Raw genomic sequence first — 16,065 nt, 5'->3', positions numbered from 1 at the left:
TCTCTCTCCAGCGCCCTGTGTCAAGCCCGCCGCACTGTGCTTTAACAAATGGAACTGAATGATTTTTTGTTTCACATCCCTTTCAGGTGGGAACAGGGAGACCTCTGGGTGAATTTCCTTCCAGATGTGCAGGGAGGGGCCAGCTCCTGGGCAGGTGTGGAAACCTTTACCTACAGGCCGAGCGCCCTGGGGTGGGGACCGTACCAGGCAGCTGTGGGCACGGCAGTGGCTGTGGGAGGGAGGAGGTGGAGTCTCCTTTTTCTAGGGCAGTGTCACCTGCCTCCAGCCCAGGGGCACTGCCCCTGGACTACCCTGCCAGTGCGTACGGCCATGCGAAGCTGGGGCCTGTTCCCTGGAGCCTTCAGAGTGATCGTGGACCTTACAAGCCCTATGTTGCTGGACCCCCAGAACGCAGAACATGGCAGATAGGGTGCAGGCCAACCCCAAAGTGTTCAGGAAGAAGGTGCTGGTTAGGCACCCCTCTGGGTGGATGGGCCCAAGTCTCAGGGCCTCTTCTTCCTGGAGAACGTCCAGGTACGTGCCTGCTACCCGGGGATGGAATCCTCCATGGACAGTAGCAGGGATGGGGTTGGGGAACTGGCTCCTAGAGCCCATTTCTCCAGAGAGAAGAGCTCTAAGTCTCTGAGTGATGGTGAGATATGTCACTGCATTTTCAGCATCATCTAGTCAATCCTCAGGCCCAGAGAGGCTAAAGTATCTACCCAAGGTCACACAGCATTTTGGAAGAAGAGCCGGGACTAGAATCTAGGGACCCAGGTCTCTTGGCTCCAAGTGCAAGACCCAGCCAGCAGGTTGGGTCATGTGACTTCCTGGAGTGTGTATGGAAAGGAGGTTGGTTCTGATCTGTGACAGTGGCCCGACCCCATGAGACAGTGAGCTTCCTGTCTTGGAAGATGGTGCAGGAAGGGCATTCCTGCTCAGGGTAAGAAGGAAGGAGGCTCCTAGTGCCTCCCAGCTCTGCCAGCCTGGGGACTGTTCTTTCAGCAGGTGCAGGGCCGGTGGGAGGTTCTCCTCACAGAGCCTGGGGAAGCAGGAACAGAGGCCTGAAGGGGCAGCATTGATGGGCCTCTGATGAGGCCCGGGAGGGAGCTGCAGGCCTAGAGCTGCAGGAGAGCGGAAGGGACGGACTCAGGACTTGGATTTTCTCCTCTCTCAGATCTAGCTTGGGTATGAAGTTCTTCACCATGGTCATCCTGGCCGCCAGCGGTGAGTAAAGGCTCTGGGGGGACTCCTCTTTCTCTCCCACTCCCACACTTTCTCCTGTGACTTGGGCACCTAGGTTCTCGAGCCGCTGGCTGGGGGCCTGAGCTGCCTCTCTGGGCCGCCGCTTCCTCGCTCAGGCCCCGGGCGGCCTTCATTGCCTTGGGGCTGTTTGCTCGCCCGGCCAGCCGTAAACACACCGGGGGGCGCTCGGCTTGGCATTTACGAGCCTCCAAGGGCGACAGGGTCCAGAGCTGAGCAAGCATCGTAAAACGGTAGTGTTTGCTTAGGGCGTTTGGCCGCCCCGGGAAAACCTGGGTGTTTGTGTAGATAGGAGTGTGTGTTTGTGTACATGTGTACATTAGACAAGAGCTAATGGGTTTGTGTGTGGCTGGACGCACGTATATCTGTGTGTGTGGAGGGCTGTCTCAGCACACGTCAGCAAAACGTGTAGGTGTATGTTAATTGGGGCACCTGGATGTGCGTGAGGTGTGTGCGTAGCAGGTGTCTGGGAGCTCACAAGCCGTCGGGGCGGGGAGGGGCCCGGGGGCTCCTTTCCTGGGACTGGTGCTCCTGGGCACCGCGCTGGGGACAGCTGAGGCTCCTGACGCAGATCTGACCCCGCACACAGCCAGGTGTCTCGGGGAGCTGGGAGGTGGCCCGAACCCCTCACTGACTTCTCACCCAGCCTGTTACATATCGCCCGAACGCAGCCTGGTTTGCGGGAAAGAAAGAGATCCCAGGAACAAAATAAGGTTAACCCTGTGGCCAGATGTGAGAAAGAGGGGGTTGAATTGGCTGCTAAAGTTGTTCAGAAACCAAGCATTTGCCTTCTGCCCCCACACCGGCCGGGGACAGCTGCAGCCTGACCGAGCGCAGACTGCGTGTCTTCTGCTGGGAGCGCGAGCGTGGATCATGTGTGCTGCCTGGGGGCGTGTGTACCGGCGTGCGGCTGAGTGTGCGAGGTGTGTGTGTGAGTGCGGGTGTGCTTGCGGGTGTGAGGTGTTCGCGGGCGAGTGTGTGCACGACTGTGTGTCTGAGAGTGTGCATCTGTGTGGGACGTGCCTGTGCTTGTGAACACATGCGGTGTGTAGAGGAAAGTGCGAGCGTGCATCTTGCATGAGTGTGCTGTGTGGGAGGAGGGTATGCATGGGTGTGTGACCTGTGTGTGTGTCGGAGTGTGAGCTTGCTGAGCGGGACCACGTGACTGCGTGTAGGAGGTGTGTGCGGGTGAGTGTGCACCAGAGTGTGTGCGCGGAGGGCAGTCTGAGGTGTGGGTGCCGTGTGAATGTGACGGGGTGTGTCTCCCTGCGTGTGAGGGCTGGCGTGCTCGTGTGATCATGCCCACCTTGTGTGGAGCTGCTGGTCAGGGTGCCCTGCGGATGGAAGTTTGTCCCCTCCCCCCCCAGGGTAACACTTGCACAGCCAGACGGTGGGCAGTGGGAGGCCGGGGCTTCAGGCCAGGGAGCCAGGAGGCCAGGACCCCACAGAGGGTGCTCCCTCCTCCCAGCCCGGGCACCTGGCGCCCAGCAGGAGAGTCGCTTTATCCCTAGATTTGGCAATTGATGGCAAAGCGCTTGTGCAACCTGCCCACGGCACCACAGGGCTCACGGAGAAACCTGTTTGCAAACCCGGGGATGTCTGGGCTTGACTCCCAAGGTCCAATTTCAGATCGGACCCCCAAGCTGCTTGGCACGCACATCCTCCTCCAGCCGCAGGATGCCAACACGGCGGGGGGAAGGGCTGGGGGAGACAGCTAGCGTCCCCTTTCTCCCTCCCCCCCCCACAGCCCTCACGCCCCTCCTGCAGCTCAGGGATGGGCTCAGGCCCACGGGACGTGGGGTCCTGCCTCTCCCTGCCCCAGACCCCACTGAGACATGTACCTCACTCGGCACCATCCTGTCCCGGCTCCTTGCCCGTTTCCTTTCTTGTTTGCTCCTTATCTTCTGTAATGACAAAAATCACCAAGCCAATAGACAAGAAGACTCAGGTAGAGCAGGATTCCCCAAACCCATTAAATGGGGCTACAGCGGCTCTCCTGCCTTGTGCGGGGTGGCCTCACCCAAGTAAGGACTTAAGCACCAGGCTCTGGGTTGACTCAGCAGTGAGCGAGGAGGAGATGCTGAGTCAGCACAGGCCCCCGGGGGGGGGGGGGGGGGGGGGGGGCGGGGAGCAGGGGAGAGGAGAATCTGTCGGTGGGGTGGACTGGCCTGGCAGGTGCGGCCGCTGAGTTTGCTGGTGTAGGAAGGGGTCATGGCGCTATTGCTTCCGGTGAGACATGGACAAAGGGAAAAGGTGTGTGTGTGTGTGTGTGTGTCTGTCTGTCTGTCTGTCTTTGCTGAACGACCAGAGCACTGAATTGTCTCTGGATTCATTGTAATTTGCACCAGCCCCAGGACGGTGGTAGGGACCCTGAGTCCCTCCTGGGGGCAGAGGAGCCAGACCAAGCTCAGGGCCCAGAATCAAACATTCAGAAGAGCATGTGGCATTTGTGAAGCCCCTTACAGTGGACCGGACACTTGGGATCTCACTGCCTGGATCCAAATTCTATCCCTATCACTTTTTGATAATGTTCTCGGGCAAGTTACTCAGTGCTCTGGGCCTCAATCTCCTCATCTATAAAGTGGGGATAATAACAGCACTCAGTGAGCTAATGCATGGGAGGGGCTTAGGACAGCGCCTGGCACAGAGCCCTCAACAAATAGTAACAATAATTACTTTCTAAGGGCCCTAGTGCCTCACGATTTTTTTTTTTTAAGATTTCATTTATTTATTTGAGAGAGAGACAGAGAGAATGAGCAGAGCAGGGAGAGGGGCAGAGGGAAAGGGAGAAGCAGACTCCCTGCTGAGCAGGTAGCCCAATGCGACGTGGGGCTCTATCCCAGGACCCTGGGATCATGACCTGAGCAGAAGGTAGACGCTTAATGGACGGAGCCCACCCAGGCGCCCTTCTCACAGCTTTTTATACATTGCTTCCATCCTCCCCCTCTGCTCACCCTCCCTCCCTCCCTCCTCTTTTCCCTGGCCCCGGGATGGGGGGCGGACAGTCAGTCAGACAGGAAGGGCCATCCACCAGGCAGGACGCTCACAGCACCCCTTGGTTCTCTTGCAGTCCTGCCCGAGGCCTGCAGCAGCCTGCTTAACCTGAAGTCCATGGTGGAAGCCATCACGGGGAGGAGCGCCATCCTGTCCTTCGTGGGCTACGGCTGCTACTGTGGGCTGGGAGGGCACGGGCTGCCCATGGACGAGGTGGACTGGTAGGTCCCCGAGCGCCTGCGCTGCTGTCGTGTCGGGACTGGGAAGGGGGCGGGCAGTGAGGGTCAGACTGGTCTCCGTCTCTGATGGATGGGACAGGACCCTTTCCCCAAAGGATGAGGCTGGTTCAGTGAGTTAGTGACCGGGAGCCTGACCTTGACCCATGTCCTCCTCAACTGTCTTGGATGCTTTCTACTGTCCTTCTCCAAGTCTTGGGCTTGGAGGCATTTGAACTCGCACTCTCGCCAGGAAGGAAACATTGACCTGCCCCCAAAACACATGAGAGCAACGGACACGCAGCTCACGCTCAGCAAAAGCAAGGGCTGTGACCCCTCTCACCCCCATCACCCTGGAGGCTCTGATGGAGGGCTGAGCTTACTTTCTGCTCCTATCTCCCCAGAAGCAGCCAGCACCAAGTCTGGTATCATGGGGGCCGGGGCCGGGGGGAGGCTTGATAAATGCATGTTGACTAATTGCTTTCCTCCACCAGAGGGGATGGGGGTGGCCACACTACATTTGCTTCCTGTCCTTCACCCCCCCCCAATCCCACTTGCCCCTGCGCACAGCCAGGCATGGCCCCTTCATATAGTCAGGCAGGCTCCTTTAACAGTGACTGAGCCCTGACCCTCCTTCCCATCCTGACCACATCACCGGACAGCCTGAAGCTTCCTGCCTCCTGCAGCTGCATCAGGGCTCTCAGGGGGAAAGCCAGGAGCCCTGCACATAGAACAGGGAGGCAGGGATCATGGGCAAGAAACTGAGCCACTGGCCGGGCTCTGCCTGGCTGTGTGACCTCAGGAAGGTAACTGCCCCTCTCTGGGCCTCAGTCTGAAGGTCTGATCTGTAAGGAACTGGTACAGATGGTTGAGGTCTCTGCCAGTGGGAGACCAGCCAAGCCTACCTACATGGGCCTGCTATCCTCTACCTGCCCCTAGGTGCTGCCACGCCCATGACTGCTGTTACCAGAAGCTCTTTGACCTGGGCTGTCAACCCTATGTGGACCACTATGAACACGCCATTGAGAATAATACTTCGGTCGTCTGCAGTGAGTTCTCCCCCTGCCGTTTCCCCCTCCCCCACCTAGGAGAAGGGCTTAGATTGCCAGTCCCCCTGCCTGCCCTGTCCTGGGGCTGTGCACACGGTTGCCAGATGACATATATAGGATGCCCACTTAAATTTGAGTTTCAGATAAACAACGCAAACTATTTTCACCTAAGTATATCCTAAATATTGCATGGGACAGCCTCATATTAAAAATTAAATGTTAGCATAAAATCAGTTACTAGTAGTATAAAATTAAGAGTTAGTGTAAGCATATCCCATGTAATATCTGGGACATACTTAGACTAAAATATGTACTGTTTGTCTGAAATTCAAATTAGCCAGGCTTCTTGTTTTTGTTTGTTAAATCTGAGAACCCTAGCTGTGGTCCTCATCCTGATATGCTCTGATCCTCCAAGCCTGAATTAGCAGCCTGATTCCCTGGGGTCCTTGATTCTTAGGCTTCGCAGGGTTTAGGGAGGGTTCCGATTCAGTGGATCTGGGTGAGGGCCCAGGAATCTTGTTTTTAACCAGATCCTCTGGTGATGCTGAGACTTTGTGACATGCCCACCTGGGTTCAAACCTGGATTCTGTCAGCATCTCCTGCTGTGTAACCTTAAGCAGGGTGCTTCCTTACCTGGCCCCAGTCTCTCCATGGGCCCATGGAAGTGTTTAGATCAGAGCAGACCTGTTGCCTTCTGGTTCTGTCTTTGGGACCTGGCCATAAGGTGGCCTCATCCCAGGACTCTGTGTTTCCAGGATTCAAGCTATGGGAACCAGGCCCTGCAAGGTTCCCTCCCTTGCCATGAACTCTCCAGGCCATTCCTCAACTGAGGGATGTGGCGTCCAAGTTAATGGCCCAAGTGTCCCTGCCTTGCCTCCCCTTGGGTAGCAGATGCCTCCTGGCCCAGTCCCATGGGCAGCCCCGGGCTCCCTTTTTCTCCTTGTCTTAACCAGGTTCTTGCTCACTATTCCTCAGTAAAAGCTCACAAGCAAGCCCAGCTTTGCAAAGAAACCCTAAGTCTCCTTTTGTCTGGGGAAGAGTCTGGTGGGGAACTGGGCACGTCTGCCGCCCCTTGGGAGCCCAGGGCACTGAGGTTCTCATACGCTGTTGTTCAAACGTGGAGTGAAGGGGCTGGCTTGGGAGAGGGGATGTCCCCTCATTAAAGCATTTCAAGGATCCCCAAAGGGCGGTGGATTAACCCAAGCCATGGTTTTCACATTGGTTTCTGGGGATTCCTGTGGTCATGGGGGTCAGTGATGGGGGGGTCCCTGAGTGGTCCAGTTGGCCCCATTAACCCATTTGATAGCTTAAGGGCTTCTCTTTTGGCCATTTGATAAGTTAGCCTCCTGCAAAGAGTCTCATTTAAGAGCAAGGATTCTGCGATGGAAAGTTTGAGAAGTGTACAAACCACTGAGCCAGTGAGGGGTTCTCAAAGGGTGTTCCCCGAACCAGCAACATCACCATCATCTAGGAACTTACTAGAAATGCAGATTACCAGGCCCCACCCAGACCTACTGAATCTGAAGCTGTGGGGCTGGAGCCCAGCAGTCTCTGTCTCAACAAGCCCCCGGTGGACCCTAGCGCACCCCTAAGGTTGAGAACGGTCAGGGTGGATGATTTCTGGAGGCTCAGAATAGTAGCAGGAGTAACAGTGGCAGCAGTGACTAGGACTTAAGCATTTGCTCATGGGACGCCCTGCGCCAAGCTCTTTAGGAGCCCTTCCTCAGCGGCTCCTTACTACCAGCTCCCTCCGGTGGAGGGGGAGGAAGGGGGTTCTGTGATTCTGTGATGGAAGAGAGGAGGCCCCAGGGTGGGGAGTTCCTGACACCTGAGTGTCTGTTCCAGCTCTGCCTTGGGTTGGCTGGGTGACTTAGGTAAACCCCTTTCTGAGCCTCAGTTTCCCCAACGATAAAGTGGCACGTTGGACTTCAGGGCTTCTCTGATTTAAGTGCGCCCAGAACCACCAGGAGGGCGGTGGACACAGATGACTGGGCCCACTCCAGAGCTTCTGAGCCGTGGGCCTGGGGTGACCCATCAGGGACGCTCTGCTGCCGCCTCCCACGGGACCACCTTCCAAGGCTCACTAGAACCTCTGCTCTGCACAGGTGAGCTCAACGAGACGGAGTGTGATAAGCAGACATGCGAATGTGACAAGAGCGTGGTTCTGTGTCTCCGGAACCAGACGTACAACGAGAAGCATCGAAACTATCTCAACATCTACTGTCAGGGTCCCACGCCCAACTGCAGCATCTATGAGCCCCCCCCGGGGGAGGTGGCCCACAGACACTTCTCCCCCGCTCCCCCTACACCTCCCTAGTGCCCTCTGGGGACCAGAAAGATGGAGCAGGGGGAGGTGGGGACGAGACCGGGAACCCAGGGGACTGCCTGGCTGCTTCCTCCCTGGAGCCCCCCCCACCCCCCATGAGATCGGCTCCAGAGGACTTGGGAAGGCCTGGGTCCTGACTGTGGCCCCCAGGCTCATCCAGCCCAACCCTGAGCGTGGCCGTGTCCCGCTGCACGGGTCCTCGACTTGGCAGGGGCCTCTCCTGAGTGTGGAAGGCAAGGCCTGAGAGAGAAGAGGTGGGGGTCCTCTGAATGGGGCCCCTGCCCCTGGCCCCCGCCTGACTTCCTCAGCCTGACCCTCAAGGTTGGACCCTGGGGCCTTAGAGACCAAGATCTTGAGCTGTGGTCACAGCCCCAGAGCTTGGTGTGTCCTCAGACAGGTTCCCAGACCGACAGTGTGCTGGTCCCAAAGCCTGGGCTCTAGGGCCTCTTGGCTGCTCCTAGGCAATGACCAGGCTGATCCTTGCTTTCTCTCTAGAGCCCCAGGGTGGGTGGGTGGCCCAGAGTCCAGGCCCAGACTTCACAGAATGGCCACAGTGCTTAGCTTCTCAGTCCCCAACTCTGGCCTCAGGGCAGTCTCCAGGGCACTGACAGAACCCACATCCTCAGCGGCACTCCCCTCGGTGCAGGGTGACCAAGACGGGGGCACAAATATGTCCCCCAACACTCACAGGTCTTCCCCCGCCTCCCTGCTGAGCTGGCCCTGCAATACTGCACGGCTCTGAGGAGCACCCAAACCCAGGCTCCTGGGACCCTGACAGATGTGGAGGGGACAGGGCCGTTCCCCCCCTCCCCCCACCCCGCAGCAGCTAGGCCAGTGGGTGGAAAGACCCCAGACCCCTCTCTCCCTGGCAGGGAGAGGTGAGGCTGCACCCTGGGGTCAGAAGCCCTCTCAATGGGGAGGAGGCCGAGGGCTGGGACCCACCTCCATGAAGGGGGAAACAAAGGCAGGAGGGACCAGGTCCAGGTAGGAGGCTGTGGGGAAGATTCAGGAAGGCAGTGGGGGGGGAGCAACATGCTGACGGAAGGGAGGGGAGAAGGTGGGAGAGATGTGGGACAAGGTAAGGCGCCCAGACCAGAGTGGTCTGGGCAGGAGAAGCGGGCTAAAGGAAAGGAACCTGGGGCGCAGGGCCCCCTTGGGCCCAGGTTCCCATTTGGCCGGGGGCTTGTGGGCAGAGGTGGAGAAGGGTCAGCCTCCGCGGGGCCAGCTTTCTTGACCCTGCACCAGCTCTGCTGTTTCTCCAGGTGCGCCCTCCCCTGTCCCACCTGCCTCACCTCTTGACCTCAAGCTCAGCGGCCTCCAAGAAGCCAGCATGCCCTGCGTCATCCTGAGGACCCACTGGCATAGTGCTGTGACCCACCTGGACACTGAGAATGGCCACCAGGAGCTCGGCCCGCCCTGCCAGGACCCTGTAGACCACTGTCCCCAGGGATGGTCAAGAAAGCCAGAGGCGAGAGAGGCATGGGGGTGGGAAGAGAATGTCTACTTCCCAAATAGCAGGACTGGGCAGAAGCCTTGCCCAGCTGCAGCTTCTAGAACACCAGGCTTGGGGACTGAGGATGAAGCTGTTGGTTGGCGTCGGCTGTCACTATGCGTGGGAGGAGACCCTTCCACCGCTCACCTCCCGCTGACTGGCGTGGCCTGGCGGCTGTGGTCCCCTGTGAGCCTCATCACTGACATCTTCCAGCTAACGAACTACCCTCTCCTGGCCATCTTGGGCCGGCCCATTATCTCTGAGCCAAAGCCCCCACCAAGCCAGGGGTGGAATCAGGATGGGGTACCCAGAGTCCCCGCTGGAGGTGGGGTCTGCAGAAGCCTCCGCCCCTCACCCGTGGGAGCCCAGGGCGCCCCTCTAGCTTGCACAAACCTCCACTCCAGAGAGTCTGGGCCCGTGTGTTGGGACGAGATTCTGCTGCCAAGTCTTGCCTGCCCCACCCCCCCGCCTTGCCCCGGCCTGTCCAGGATGCTGCACCCCAGAGACACTCCATAGGACTCAGCACCCCCTCCTCAATCTAATAAAGGTCTCCTGCCTTGGCTCCCCACTGCTGGTCCTCCTTGGCATGGTACTCACTGGCCGGGCATCAGGGGAGGGCACAGAGCCTCCCTCCAGGGTCCACGGCTCTGGGGAAAGCAGGTTCTCTGACCCCCAGCAGCTGGCCTGGCCTGTCCCCTTCCTGCTCCGGGGCCTGGATGAAGTGGCCTGCTCCAGCAGAGAGGCGAGTGTCAGGAAGGCTGGTGCGTGCCAAGGGCTGGACAAGGATAACTGTTGGGCTGGGGGCTTTCTGGTGTCAATCTCCACCCTGTCCTTTGCTGTTGAACATCTGAGGCCCAGAGAGGGAAAGTAACTTGTCCAGAGTCACACAGGTTGTCAGTGATGCAGCTGGGTCTGACTCCTCGGGATCCGACTTTTTTTTTAAGATTTATTTTATCGGGCGCCTGGGTGGCTCAGTTGGTTAAGCGACTGCCTTCGGCTCAGGTCATGATCCTGGAGTCCCGGGATCGAGTCCCGCATCGGGCTCCCTGCTCGGCGGGGAGTCTGCTCCTCCCTCTGACCCTCCCCCCTCTCATGTGCTCTCTCTCTCATTCTCTCTCTCTCAAATAAATAAATAAAATCTTTAAAAAAAAAAAAAGATTTATTTTATTTATGTATGTATGTATTTATTTATTTATTTATTAGAGAGAGAGTGGGGTGGGAGAGGAACAGAGGGAGAGAGAGAAACAGACTCCAAGCCGAGGGCAGAGACCAACTCGGGGCTCCATCTCACGACCCTGAAATCATGACCCTGAGCTGAAACCAAGAGTTGGACACTTAACTGACTGAGCACCTTCCTTGCACCTTCTTAATGATGACCCGGGCAGCTGGGGACAGTGGGGTCAGCAACTGAAAATCCAGCAGGGCACCAAGTCCTGGTCCTCGCCCTGGCCCCTTCTTTGATTTAAGTCCCTTCCCTTCCCTGTTGTGATCAGTTTCCCCATGTGCAGAGGGACCAGAGAAGCTGTTTCAGGCATTCCCCAAAGCCCTGTGTTTTCCTGGGCACATCTGGAATGATCTTTGGGGCTCTGCTCTCCCCACCTCAATCTTCAATTGAGCAGCTCTGCTTTTCCTATATTATATACTGAGCATTCACACGAACTACTGTAAGAAGAAAAAGACATTCTTCAGTAACTTTTTTCAGAGCTTGAAAGCCCCTGGACGAGCTCATCCATTAGTTCATTCATTCCAATGGACCTATACCAATGGTCATCTATGGACCAAGGGTGATACCTCTGATCAGACACAGACTCTGCCTGAGGAAGCCCATATATGGGGGGGGGGGAGACATGTGATAACCTTGCCATATGGTGCCAAGCAGTGTCATGGGGAGCATGGAGAGCATGGAGATTGAAGCCCCAAGTATGTCCTCGGCAGTCCCAGAAGGGCCCCCAAGGGGATAAAGGGTGGAGCTGAGATGGCATGTTTGAGGTCCTTGGAGGTGGAGGAGAGAGGTGAGGGGGTCACAAGTTTTGAGGAAGAGGCCCCTTGCTTCTGTAGTCTGGGGGGGGGGAGGTGGTCTCTCCTTCCTCAAGACTCCTTCCAAATTAGGTCTTTTAGGCAAAGGCTTGAGGAAGGGACCACACTTGCCTTGGGCTGGTCCGGCGCTGCCATCAACAAAGACTGTCCTTGACCCCACTTTAGTTAAGCTTCTTTGAGACCTTTCTCAACCAGGCCTTGACCTCAGGGTTTCTGTATCCATCTGCCCCATTTTAGCAAGAATCCCATCCCACCCTCAATATCTGATCAAATTCCTTACCCTCCACCGTTTCCCAGGTGGCTCCTGATCACTCAGGCCTGCCTTCCCCAAGAATCCTGTTAGGTCAGTGTAGTAAGAATCATCCAACCCTCTTAGCGATTTTCCATCCAGCAGCCTCTCTCCCTGGTCCTTGGCTATACACCCCCACCTAAGAAAAGGGAGGATTCGTAATTGTTGTATTCCAAATGGAGAGCTCAGTTCCATACGGGCCCTTGTTGTGATCGTTCTTGAATAAAATTCGTTTTTACCATTGAAATGACTGTCCAGCTCTGGTTTTCTAACAGTTGTGGTGTCATGACTCGTGTGAGATCAGATTCATGGTCATCAGACCCCTGGCCATGTCACCCAGGACCCCGAGTGGGCATCCTGAGGCCTTTGTCTTCAGTCCTGACTGATTGATCGGGGATCCATTGTGAGCCCGACTCCTGAGCCAGGGCTCCGGGTAAATGTCCACTGAAGCACAGCAAGGATAGGTTTTGGTTCTTAAGGTTCTGAGTACACTCTGTGAAGCTGGATGAGAGTTACAGGCTACTTTGTTGGACAGATACCTGCTGGGCTGGAAGTCTTTCTTCCTGGCCCTTTCTTTTGAGTAGGGATTCCCTCCCTGACTCCCGAGGCTGGAATATTTTTCCTGGCTCTTTGGGAAACCTCTCTATTCTATTTGATCCTGCTTCTTCCAAGGAAACTTCTTAGTTGACTGATGCCCCCCACCCCTTCCCGACCCTCTGCTGAATTTGGAACTTCACTGCTTCTTCTAAGACTTCTCCCTTCCCATGTCCCCACCTACCTTCTTTGATCTACCTTTCAGTTCCCTTGTATCCCCTGATATGACTCCAAACCCCTGCCTCCTGCCTTCCTCTGCCTGCCCATGCCAGCCCTTTGGGCCCTTGAATATTTAGCTCCCTGTCTCCATCAGGTTTTCTCAAGGGACTCAGGGACCCCTGGAAGCAACCACCTAAATCTAAGAAGGAAAATGCTCTTTAGAAACAGATTGGATATTTTACTCACTTAGACGGGCTTTGGAGACATTCAGGCAGCTTCTTGATGTCCCCTCAATCTCTCCCCTAAAATGTATTCCACGGCCTCCTTAAAATTACATATTAGGGTGGGGGGCGCCTGGGTGGTACATTCAGTTGAGCCTCTGACTCTGGATTTTGGCTTAGGTCATGATCTCAGGGTCGTGGGATCCAAGCCCCGTGTCAGGCTGTGCACTCAGTGAGGAGTCTGCTTCCCCCTCTCCCTCTGCCCCTCCCCTTCTTGTGCGCTCTCTCTCTCTCAAATAAATATATAAAATCTTTTTAAAAAATTACATATTGGGGCAACTGAAAAGCTTAAAAGTCTCCTCCACAAACACTGGTAAAAAGCTTTAACTCTCATACTGAATAAACAACCTTAACTTGTCCCATCTGCCAGAAATACAATTCAGATAAAAAATACAAAATGAAGCAAAGATGAGATCCAACTATTTTATACAAGCCAGGGAGCTTGCATCACTAGGTTTTGCTGATTCGTGGCTAAAATTTTAGAGTGAAACCTGTAAGATGTCTGTCTGCATCTGTCAGTTTGTGTGTGTATGTATGTGTGTAATGTATATGTGATATCATTCTACTCAAGATGGTGTTACCAAATTAATTCATGAAATCACTTCACGGAGCTCTATTCAAAATAGCTTAGATATAAATCAGCACTTCTATTAATTAATATTCCTAAAACACTCAGAAATATAGAAACTAACCCAGATATTCTCCAAGCCCATATGATTTGAGCAAATCTTGGTTTAATAGCATTGGTTGAACAAAAATAGCCATGTCTTCTGAGTTATCAGCAATAAAGGACAATACGAGCATATGTTGTATTCTATTGGGGTTTAGTAGTTAAATAAGGTAATGTCATCTCTACCAGATGTCTAAGATTATAAAAAATTATAAATTGAACCTAAGAACAAATGTCTAAGTCAAGGTGCAGTAAAAATGAATTGCTTGATATCCATTACTTTGTGTAGATCAAGCACCGCAGAAAACCTGTGTCTTTAGCTTTTTTAGGTGTTTGCTTTCATGATGCTCGCCTAACATGCACGGGCTGTCAAAAGAGTTCACGGAAATAGCCTGAGATGCTGTATAGTTTTGCCTAATGTTCTAATATGCTTGCCTAAGAACAGTTTCCAAAATTTTTTTAGTGGCTTACCATCTTAACAGTTATGTTAAATTAAATTAAGTAATAGATATTCATTAAATATCTAAATCATTTCTAAATCAGATAAACCACTAAGACATTAATCACTAAGCACAAGTGTAAGCTTACTTTTGGCTTTTTATTTTTATATGGTATAAAGAAATACCTTTGGGTCTATTAATAAACATGAAAAGTTGTACTAGGAGAAGCATATATTTCCAGAAATTGTGAGATGGTATATTCATAAAATTTACTAATATACTATAGAATGTTGATATATAGCAGACAGTTAACAACTGTCTACTTCCTTGTTTTCACTGGAAATTAAGATTACTATGGGTTAAAAATTCTAATCATACATAAGTGAATTGCTAGAAATTTCTAGGAATAATAAGAGTGAAGGAAAAAAACTGCATGCAAATTATGCAAGAATATGGGCTATATTTCTGTTAAGGAAAAAGGAGAGTAATATTGTCTTCAATGTACAAATTGCTTAGAGGTTGTTTAAAAGTTACTCCAGAATGAGAAAGAGGAAAATATAGGACAAAAAAACACATTTGTGTGGATGTAGAAAGTTGTAGAGGGTTTGTGGAAAAGGAATTTCATGTGTGGTCAAGCTGCCTTAGATTGAATTGATTTATTTATAAGGTTTTAAAAATGAGCCCGATAGTGTACAGATGCAAAATTACCATTTGGTTTTCTTTCTGTTGAAACAACAAACTTTTCTTGGATTATTGGTCTGCTCTTTCTATGAGACTGTAGAAAGCTTTTCTTTACCTTTTAAGTAAAACTGCCTAGGAAACAAAGATTTTGTTTTATCCGAATAATTTCCTGTGTTTACATTAACCTTATCATGTCATTGATTATTTAAGAGAACACAGACTTCTCACTTAAAAAAAAAAAGTATTTATTTGAGGAAGAGGGAGAGAAGGTGTGTGCATGACCGCGGGGAGGGGCAGAGGGAGAGGGAGATGCAGATTCCCTGCTGGGCTGGGGGCCTAGAAGCAGGGCTGCGTCCCAGGACCCTGAGATCCTGACCTGAGCCCATCAGATGCGTAACCGACTGAACTACCCAGGTGCCCCCCGGACTTTTCACTTTTAAAAGAGCTAAGGTTTTTTCATTTTGTTTTGTTTTTACATCTTTGACCATTTTGCCTTCCCAAAAATCAACTCCTAAATGAAATCCTGATCTTAAACTGACCTTGAACTGGGTCCCTGGAAAATCTCCAAGGATTCGTTCTTTCACCTTGTAAAAAGAGATGTTAAAAATAATCTGGTTTATTTGACATGTTGGATTGCATGGCAGTCACGGTCAAATCAGAAAGGCTTTAATTTGTCCTGTTATGTTTGTACGGATAAATATTTTAAGTTAATATAAATATTTTAGAAAGTGTATGAAGTTCGTAGAAATTTGTCAGTGCTTTGCTGCTTATGTAATGTCCTGGCATAATGTTACCCGTCATAATTCTAGTTATTATCTTAATGTGTTGTATGTCACAGAAGCAATTACATCCCTTTGTCAGTTAATTGTTTTATAATGAGCTCTCATCAGATCTTTAACCAAGACCGTTTTAAGCCTTTTGTCAATTACAGATAGTAAGGTTTCCTCTGATGCTCTCCTGACAGGTCATGCCAATCAGCTGGCAGCCAAAATGCTCCATCTTCATTAGCAAGGACAATTTCAGAGACCCCTGGAAAGGACTAGGGCAGGTATTCAGGGGAACAGGCTTCTGATGACATTGAATAAGCTTTAGATCACATCGCTGACCTGAGTAAGGATTTCCAGAGCTAGTAGAGAAGCTGATGGGTTCATCAAATTGCTCACCCAAGATCAAGCAGAACGAGAATTAATTACATGGGACTGAATTAACCAGTGAAGGATTATTTTAGTTTTTGCTTTGAACGTTGCTGCTTTTTTTTAATGCTCTATTTTCAGGGTTTAAAGAACTCCTTTCCCTTTTATCCCAAGCTGTCTATAACTCATGACAATTTAGTAGATGGTAATTTTGCAAGCAGAAACATAACAGGTATCTTTTCTCCCTGCTTGATCCCTCCAGAATTTGGAAACTCATATTGAGTATTCTTATTTTCATGGCAATATAATTATTTGCATAAGTTCAAGAAGAATCTGTTTTCTTATGACAGAACATCATTGGAAACTGGTTATGTTCCCAAGGCCTTGGCTGGAATGTCATATTTGAGAATGATGTGCATAGAACACAATGGAAGGAGCTAAG

At 52.5% G+C, this 16,065-nt stretch overlaps 1 protein-coding gene across 1 annotated transcript; it reads left to right on the top strand.

Annotated features, from left to right (window-relative positions):
* Positions 1-418: 418 nt before the first annotated feature.
* On the top strand, positions 419-7,838 carry PLA2G2F (phospholipase A2 group IIF). Its single transcript, XM_032418164.1, has 5 exons — positions 419-534; positions 1,178-1,227; positions 4,334-4,478; positions 5,412-5,521; positions 7,627-7,838. Exons 1-5 carry the CDS (start codon positions 419-421, stop codon positions 7,836-7,838), a joined length of 633 nt encoding a protein of 210 aa, XP_032274055.1.
* Positions 7,839-16,065: the final 8,227 nt, after the last annotated feature.

Source organism: Phoca vitulina, unplaced genomic scaffold, assembly GCF_004348235.1.
Source record: "Phoca vitulina isolate PV1807 unplaced genomic scaffold, GSC_HSeal_1.0 scaffold2, whole genome shotgun sequence".
NCBI lineage: Eukaryota > Metazoa > Chordata > Mammalia > Carnivora > Phocidae > Phoca > Phoca vitulina.
The sequence above is the reverse complement of the archived record's forward strand: the minus strand, read 5'-3'. Positions and strand labels throughout refer to the sequence as shown.